Source organism: Temnothorax longispinosus, chromosome 1 (genome assembly GCF_030848805.1).
Source record: "Temnothorax longispinosus isolate EJ_2023e chromosome 1, Tlon_JGU_v1, whole genome shotgun sequence".
Taxonomy (NCBI): Eukaryota; Metazoa; Arthropoda; class Insecta; order Hymenoptera; family Formicidae; genus Temnothorax; species Temnothorax longispinosus.
In genome coordinates, this window is record NC_092358.1 from 10,312,068 (window position 1) to 10,321,541 (window position 9,474).

The 9,474-nt window shown below is 39.4% G+C and overlaps 1 protein-coding gene across 1 annotated transcript; it reads left to right on the forward strand.

Moving 5' to 3' along the window:
- The first annotated feature begins 1,235 nt into the window (after window positions 1-1,235).
- LOC139824884 (leucine-rich repeat protein soc-2 homolog) lies at window positions 1,236-9,393 on the forward strand. The gene has a single exon (XM_071797445.1). The coding sequence runs from the start codon at window positions 1,641-1,643 to the stop codon at window positions 3,489-3,491; it is 1,851 nt and encodes a 616-aa protein (XP_071653546.1). The 5' UTR covers window positions 1,236-1,640; the 3' UTR covers window positions 3,492-9,393.
- Window positions 9,394-9,474: the final 81 nt, after the last annotated feature.

Here is a 9,474-nt window from a genome sequence, read left to right on the forward strand (position 1 = left end):
CCTTAAGGGGATGCTAAAGTGACTCAATTACCGACAATTACAGTCAAAGGTCTAATTTTGAAACGGCTTTATAGATCGCAAAATCCTTTTACAGGAGTAAAGTATAGGTACTAATGAAGGGTGGGAATGTAAAATAATTAGTAATAATTAAAAAAAATTAAAAATGTTGTTACCTCATTTTCTAATATAAACAGTTGTATAAGTAATATGTACGAAATGAAATGTTCCCACCCTTCAGAAGACGTGCACAAACAATAACGTACCTTTGAAATTGAGATTGAAAGCCTGGAATAAAAATGAGAGCTTCGAAGAAATTATAACCTATAACCATGTCTATCCTTGTCTATCATCATTGTCTATACAAGGACAGATATAGAATTCGGTCGGTAATACAAACGTCTTTAGGATCCCCTTAAGTGAGAGCGACAAGGAGGGAGTAATATTCTCCCTCTCGCTCGGCGCGGCGTGCCGAGCGCTGCCAACACACCGTATAGACCGACCGTCACTCTGAATGGGTGCGTTCAGCCGTTCAGCCGATACTCCGCTAGCCTAGCAATCGTGAGCAGTCGCTCGTTTCCTCTCCTTTTAATCCATTGGGTCAAAGGAGAGGAAACGAGCGACTGCTCACGATTGCTAGGCATAGAGATATAAGAATAGAGTGCGCGAGTCATATGCTAGCACGTAAGAGGCTGCGATATAGGAATAGAAAAAGAACGCTGCATATAGGCCCTTTCTGTCTTTGTCTACGCGTGCATGCGAAACAAAGACAGAAGGGGCCCATGGGCAGCTTTCTCTTTCTATTCTGCGCAGCTTTCTCTTTCTATTCCTATATCGCTTTTTCAGCTCGCTCGCGCACTCTATTCTTATATCTCTATGTTGCTAGGCTAGCGGAGTATCGGCTGAACGCACCCAATGCGTAGTGGAGGGGGAAATCCGCTGGCGTGCGCGGGCGGCGGGCTCGAAATTCGAAATCGCAGCACTGCTGCTCGCTGCTTGACGCTTGACGTGTCCTGTCTGAATCCATTGCAGCTTCAGCCTTTATTTGCACTCGAGTTGATTTCTCTTTTTCTCTCCAACGTGAAAAGAAAAAGAGAAAAGACCTTGCAAATAAATTTTGCAAGAAGTTGAAAATAATAGATACAATACATATAAAGCACGTAATTAGCGTGCGGAGTACAGAGTACACTCGCGCATGCGCCGTACGTAATAAAATACGGAGCGCAAAGGCCACTCCTCCGCAAGTCCGCGCTCCACAGTCCGCACAGCACGCACAGTCAGCACTGTTCGTAGTGTTCGTATACACCGATAATGTCGATATTCACGGTTTTCGTGGTCGAGCGTTAATTTTAACACGGACGTGTCTAGCGCGTGCGGGCGCGGCACGATGTCACAGTGAAGAGCGGCACCGGTCATATTTTCAGGACCTCGGGGAGAACTCGTTCGGGAAAGGCGGACGTGCATGCATGAGTGCGAACGTGCGTGCATGCATGCGTACGTGCGTGCGCGTTCGTGCGGGCGTGCGTACGTGCGAATCTTCTCTCCCCTACGCATCGCCGTCGCATCCTCGTCGCGTCGCGTCGCGTCGTACCTCGTACGTCGTACGGCGGCGGACGCGCGGTAGAGAGGACGGATTGTAGGTTATGAAAAAATCGCGCAAACACTGGACGAGCGTGAGTAACATATCGACGGTGTGCCTGTTGAAGACGAGGCGTAATCGCGCGACCAGTCTCGGGGACGACAGTCTGTTGAGCTTAAACATGAAGGAGCAGGACATACCCGAGTACCTGGAGGGCTGCGGGCTGTCGGCCTGCACGGCCAGCAGCGACATATCCGAGGACGTGGAGTTTCAGATGATGCGCGAGAGCAAGGAGAAGAAGTTCTTCACCGCGTCGTCCCTCGGCAGCAGCAGCAGCAGCCTGGTCGACTCGAAGAAGATCGTCATGGTCAAGCATCCGGACTCGAACAAGCCGAAACCCACCACCAAGAGGGGCAAGCCGATCCGGGCGGAGCTGGACGTGACCAAGGAGTTTGTTCGCTGCCGGGAGGAGTGTGTGAAGCGGCTGGACCTGAGCAAGGCCAGCATCACGAATCTGCCGAGTTCCGTGAAGGAGCTCAAGCACCTGCGGGAGTTCTATCTCTACGGCAACAAGCTGGTGACCCTGCCGCCCGAGATCGGCTACCTGGCGAATCTGGAGACGCTGGCGCTGAACGAGAACTCGCTCACCAGTCTGCCCAACACTCTGGAGAACCTGACGTCGCTGCGCGTGCTGGATCTCAGGCACAACAAGCTCAACGAGATCCCGGACGTGGTGTACAAGCTCACGTCGCTCACCACGCTCTTCCTGCGCTTCAACCGCGTCAGGTACGTCAGCGACAACATACGCAACCTGACGAATCTCACCATGCTGAGCTTTCGGGAGAACAAGATCAAGGAACTGCCCACGGGGATAGGGGAGCTGGTCAATCTCATCACCTTCGACGTATCGCACAACCACTTGGAGCATCTGCCCGTGGAAATTGGCAAGTGCGTGCAGTTGTCCACCTTGGACGTGCAGCACAATGAGCTGCTCGACCTGCCGGACTCGATCGGCAATCTGGTGTCGCTGACGAGACTGGGTATCCGATACAATAGATTGTCGAATATCCCGAAATCGTTGGCGAACTGTAAGATGATGGACGAGTTCAGCGTCGAGGGCAATCAGGTGTCGCATCTGCCGGACGGTTTGCTGGCGAGTCTGTCGGGTCTCACGACGATCACCCTGTCCAGGAACAACTTCACCTCATATCCAGCGGGTGGCCCGGCTCAGTTTGCGAATGCCTATTCCATCAACGTCGAGCACAATCAGATCGACAAGATACCCTATGGCATTTTCTCACGGTCCAAGCACCTCACGAAGCTGAACATGAAGGAGAATCAGCTCAACGCCCTGCCGCTGGACATCGGTTCGTGGGTGACCATGGTCGAGTTGAACCTCGGCACGAATCAGCTGCTGAAGCTCCCGGATGACATACAGTGCCTGCAGAGTCTGGAGATACTGATACTCTCCAACAATCAGCTGAGACGTATCCCGACCACCATAGTGAATCTGCACAAGCTGCGGGTGCTCGACCTGGAGGAGAACCGCATCGACATGCTGCCGAATGAGATTGGCCTGATGACTGAGTTGCAGAAGCTGATCCTCCAGTCGAATCAGATTACCGTGTTGCCGCGCACAATCGGACACCTGAAGAACCTCACGTATCTCAGCGTGGGTGAGAACAATCTGAGTTACGTGCCGGAGGAGGTCGGCACCCTGGAGAATCTTGATGCGCTCTACCTCAACGACAACCCGGGCCTGCACAATCTGCCGTTCGAGCTGGCGTTGTGCAAGAATCTCAATATTATGGATATTGAGAACTGTCCGTTGTCACACATACCAGCGGAGATATTAGCCGGTGGCCCGTCATTGGTGATTCAATTTTTGAAGATGCAGGGTCCCTATCGACCGTAATTATTTTATTAAGGTTGTCGTGTTTTACATGTGGTGCAGAGTCACGTGGATGTCGATTCTTAATCATGAAAGGCAGAGAAGGGGAGGGAGAGAGAGAATTAAGAAGAAATTGTTCAATGACATACGAGAGAAATGTATTTATAATAATCGACCATATACGTATATCGATTTAAATTCTCATTCTAATGATCTCATTTTAAATATATAACAAAGTAATGAAAATAAACGCTACCACATTATATTGTATACAACGAATCACACAGATTATTTTGTTTCAATATTGTAAGGAAAAATATTAAAATATCTCAGACTGCAGGAAAAATGAAGTAACGTGTAATGTAAAGATAACACGACAGATAACAATTTTTTTAAATCATGTAAATTATAAAAGATATAAACCGTATTATATATTTTATATTTGCACTTTTAGTTCACGTTTTTATATTTTATCAAAACATATGATTCGATGTTGATGAGAACGAAACTTATACAGTATTGCTAAAAAAATACTGTATAAAAGTATGTTTTTACACAGTGCAATAAATCGGTTTTTTTTCTTTATATACATGAAACGTAACAGTTCTACTTGATATATTAATGTATTAAGTTTGTTTACTAAAAATATTTATTTTACATTTGTTACAAACATATTGTGCATATTGTATTTTTATTGCTAACAATCGGTTTAATACTTAAAATAATTCCACGTTTTAATATTGCTCTTGATAATAAATCAATTCTCTTATTACACAGAAAGTATTTTACGAAAAGCAGATGACTGTCATAAGAGATATTTTAATGCATATATTGCAATTATTTTTTAGAACTTATTGTTAGTAAATTACATGTAACAAGTTACTGTTATATTCCATGTTTATTGAAAAAGTTAAACAGTTTAGAAATATTTTAAATCATAATCATCTTAAACAACAAAATTACGCGACAGAACACGTGACCTCTCGAAAGAATATAATAAATGTCCTCTGTCATATAAATACAAAGAAACAAGATAAGATTTTTAATCTACTAAATGATAAGTGTTAAGAATCGGCATCAGTGACATTTGCTATATTAAGAATTTTGGTTAAAACTTCGTAAAAAGGTGAAAAAAGATATTTCACTAAAATATTTAAATCAGGAATTGTGATTGCGAAACGATATACGTAAATTTACACACTTTCTCATTCTCCAATGTCGTATACGCGGTATACTGTTTCTCATTTGTTCATACAATATACAATATAGATGTAAGCTCTTCCATAGAAAATCACTCTAATACAGAAAACTATAGCTTTATCAAAAATTCCATACCGATAATGAAGATTACACTGATATGCCTGTATAGATAAGAATTTATATAAAGAAAGAGAAAAAAACAACAATGACCTATGCGTATGAAGCAAACGGTGTACAGACGTCCAGAATTTGAGATTTACTTTTATTATGTAATTTTACAATAACGAACAACGATTATGCGTTTCGTCGAGATTCACAGAGTAAGTGTAAGGTGAACTCTATGTGCAATTATTCCTATACAAAGTAGCGCGAAATTTCTCACGGTAATCCGCATCTCTCTCTCTCTCTCTCTCTCTCTCTCTCTCTCTCTCTCTTTCTCTCTTTCTCTCTTTCTCTCTGTTGAAATTAGATAAATATAGATATATGCTGGAAAAAGGGGGAGTATCCGAGCGTGAAATGCATATTACGGTTTGCAGACCATGAAAGAAATTTTCGATGCGGTGATATTGGACAAGGAAAATGATGACGGTGAAGATATCCTGTAATTGTACAAAACGGACGGAAATAACGCGGAGATCCTACTCTATTTGATTCATACATTTTGCGCGACAATTAAAGCAACGAATTTGTTCCAGGATGTGCTTTCATTAGATTAAAGAGATTGCGCTGCCAAGTGTAAGCATAAAAAAAAAATAGAAAGAGGCAGCAGACACATTGAGTATTTTCCTGAGATTATATTTTGCTAAGTTCCATAAAAAAGCGATCGATTTTACGGCTAAATTTCATCTCTTTTTCTTTCTTCCCCCTTCTCTCTCACATCAACGTTGTTGTTCTGCTTTTGTCTTCGCACAAAGAAATAGTGCCAATGTAATTATAACGTTACATGTATTATATATCCGTGAATATATTTGTATGCGCGTTCTATTATTAATTACAAAATAAGTATTACCGTATGTATGTCACATAGATAGGCTCGCATTTAACGATGTGCCTACAGATCTTACGAATCTTGAGGTCTTCTAAGATCTTTATGGCTTATCGATTTCTTCATTCTGAGTAGTCCTTTCACTTGTGTATATGTTACTGAATTGTATTTCTCTATATATGTTAAGTGGCGTAGCCGTGTAACATGTACAGGCTACCGCGCGTCATAACTTAGCGACTGTAATTAGCTAATTCGTCCTCGTTATATCATTTATAACGTCTTATGGCTTACTTAAATGTCGAGTCTTCGTTATCGTACATTTCAACGCTACACGCGATTGTGTAATTAAATTAAATTAATTTAATTAGAATTTAACGCTTCTTCGGTAGGAGGTATAGTTTTATTTAATATTAAATATGCGAACGTGATCGGGATTATCGCACGCTTCGTTAATAACTATCGCAAACTGAGTCGTAATAATTACTTTTTGATACGTGTTCAATCGTAAATCAGGAATGTCCGTGATCTCTCTGTGAACGCGCGATATACGCGAGAATATACATTCGCCGAGGATGATTTGCGAAATTAGAGAACGGCTTTTACGCGTATGCCTTTCAGCATTGTTTGCAAATGCTAGATCATTCAGTGACCGCCGACATATCAATTATCAACGCGTTCTATATAATAATCAGCTAACGTTTTGGTACTGTGAAAACCTCCGTGTACCGTAACTGAGGGTATTAATTCCGCGAAAAAGGAAACGTCTGCCATGTCAGAGTAATCTTTACTGTCCGTGAATAGGCAATAGGTATATCTTGTAAAAAAAAAAAAAATAATTGCAACTACTATGGCTGTGTAATAAAATTTTTATTCAAGTGCTGCAATTGTTCCTAATATCAATTAATAGTCGTTATCACGTATTCTTTTTTTCTTTGTATATCATAAATTTCAAGCCCTTATTTTCCATTGCGCAGCAGTTTTAGCTAGAAAGGGACATTTTCTTCGATGTCTATTGAAAGCCGCTCGATAATCAATTATACATGTATGTTATCCTGATTTTTTTTTTCGATCTTCGACGTGACGAAATTTGAAATAAAACAGTTACCATTGTAATTTGTAATTTACCAATTCCATCGTTATTTGAATAAGCGATGAATTCACTAAAGACTCTCGATATTAAAATTAACGAGTAATTAGGAAAAGTGGGCTTTGAGATTCGAGTCAACGGTTAACAGCTGGATGCACCCTGTTGTTTAAAACCAGGTCCGTTTTTTAATTCATTGTATTTTGTGTATCATTGTCTCGATTATATCAACCACCGTCGTTTCAAAAACCATTTCAATTTCCGGTGTCTTTTCCAAGGTTTCAGCTCAATTAATCACGTTCTCTGGACTTGGTTTAGTGAGTGGATTTTACTTCTCTTTGCCAGTTAGTCCCAATTTCTATTTTGATTCATTTCTATTTCGAATATTTTGCAGACTATGAATATTAGCAGAATTTGTCTGATATTTTCTTTTGAAAATTACATTATCTTTGTATACTAATTTTTAAATACTCACCTTATGCTCGTCGGAGAGTTTAAAATTATTTAATTCATCTATTACCACTCAAAGTAGAGCCAAAACGTATGACTTATAATTTGTATTAAATCATTAATTAAATGTTACGTAACGTTAACTCATGCACAATTAACTGCGTATTTTTTTTTGCTTCCTCATAGAGGAAGCTTTGTGATGGTGTTTTACTCATTAATTCTATTGTTATTTTATTAGATGCGTTTCGTGATCTATTATCAATTATACAATCCATTATCCGTTATTGATTATTGTGCAAATTGTGAATCGTGCACATGACGATATGGATTTGGAACTCAACAAATTCTCCGTTCGAAAACGAAGTTAACAGAAATATTCCTCCGCACTGAGGTTCAATGCGTGACAAATTTCGTTTCTATATATGATTATACACTTTATATATGTGTGTCTATTTGTATGCTACAGTATGTATCGAATTTTTCTGAAAGAGCGGAATACGCACCTCGCAAAAATCACGATGAGATTCGTCTCTTGACTTTCCATCTTAAAGTAAGAACCTTTGTCGCTGAAAGATCATCGTATGTAAAATACATTAATTTGCAAGTTCTTTCCATTAGATTATACCCCATACAGCACAGATTATTGCAGAAAGCTTCCAGAAAGGTTCCAAATCACTTGAAACCTTGCAACTTTGAAACCTTTCTGGAAGCTTTTTACAACAATCTGTGCTGTATGGGACATACCTATACACGGTTCGACGTTGTCGGAATTAAAAGTGATCAATGATGAACTCGTTGGTGAGTCTCGTTTTACAAAGACTATATTACCTTGTAATCTGTTACGACGATATGAGCGATGCGACACGCTTGCGTGGGGGGGGGGGGGGAGAAAAGACACTGTAAAACTTATTTAGTACAACTTAAAAATGCACGTCGGAGCGAACGTTGCGAAGGTTCTTGCTAATTAATGAGTATGTCAGATATTTTAAGTCTGAAAGTGAAAACTTCTTTCATTGTATATTATATAGGATAAACGTTGCGACACACATATATTCACTCACACACATACACATAACACGGTCGCCATGAGCTCCCACTTACGCGAACTATTAATGGTGAAATGCGTCTTATCGAAGACGTAAACGGTTCATCGATATTAGACAAAAGATTTTCTTTTTTTAAAGTATGACATAATTCACTTGACGTTATGTAATGTTATGTATAGAAACAGTGCGCGCGTACACCGTGCGCGTTATCTGGAATGGAAATCTTTGAATTTTAGTAATAATGTAGTTCCGTATATCTATTGCTTTTAATGTATTTTACGCGTTACGTGTTATCTATAATTACAGAGATGTGCGTCAATGCTTTTGTAATGTTTTTCATGCACTGTGCATCTCGATTATTAAGTTGATTTATTGTCGCAAAATGTTAAATGAAGGAGTTAAGTGAAAATATTAAACCACGCGGTATCAATATATATATATATATATATATATATATATATATATATGTATCAATACATATATATATGTGCGTACATATATTTTAATATATATATAAATTAAAATATTCAAATTAAAAAAAAAAAACGAAAATAAATGAATTAAAAAGAAATATTTAAATTTCTAAAATCTTAGCATTCTCAAGTTTCTCAAACAAGAAAAGTTTTCGAAAAAATATAATAAAAACATACGAACATTAGTATGTTCTACATTTAAAAAGTACAATTTTAAAAAATATGTTAGATTGATTATACGTTAATGTTTTTACGATATTATCTGAGCGATCGTGACGTGGCGATTGTTTAACAAATTAGTCTTTAGATATTGTAATGAAAGTCTTTTGCATGTGGAAAATTCATCAAGCCATTCACATGTAAGTTGCCAAGATCGCTGATATGGTATAATCCATTGCGATAAACTGTTAAACAGTTAAAAAAAAAAAGAAGCAAAAATTGATAAACACGGCACATAGTCCACGTGGTTTGCAAGCGATAAATTTACTGTGACGTTTGCAAACGCTCAGTACACTATTCCGAGAAAATAAATGCTTGTCGAATAGTCTATTGCGCAACACACGATATTGTGTTAATTGTGTACAATTCCAAGAATGTAATATTAAATGTAATTCAATGTACATTGTACGCGGAATGCTGTATAGATGTTTCTAAACACGCAAATATATTATAAAATATTTTCCCGAGATTCACACGTTTCTTCGATTCTTCGCGCGATCTTTTCCCGATCCTCCTGACATTCGTTTAAAATTTTTGCGTATTTTTTTAA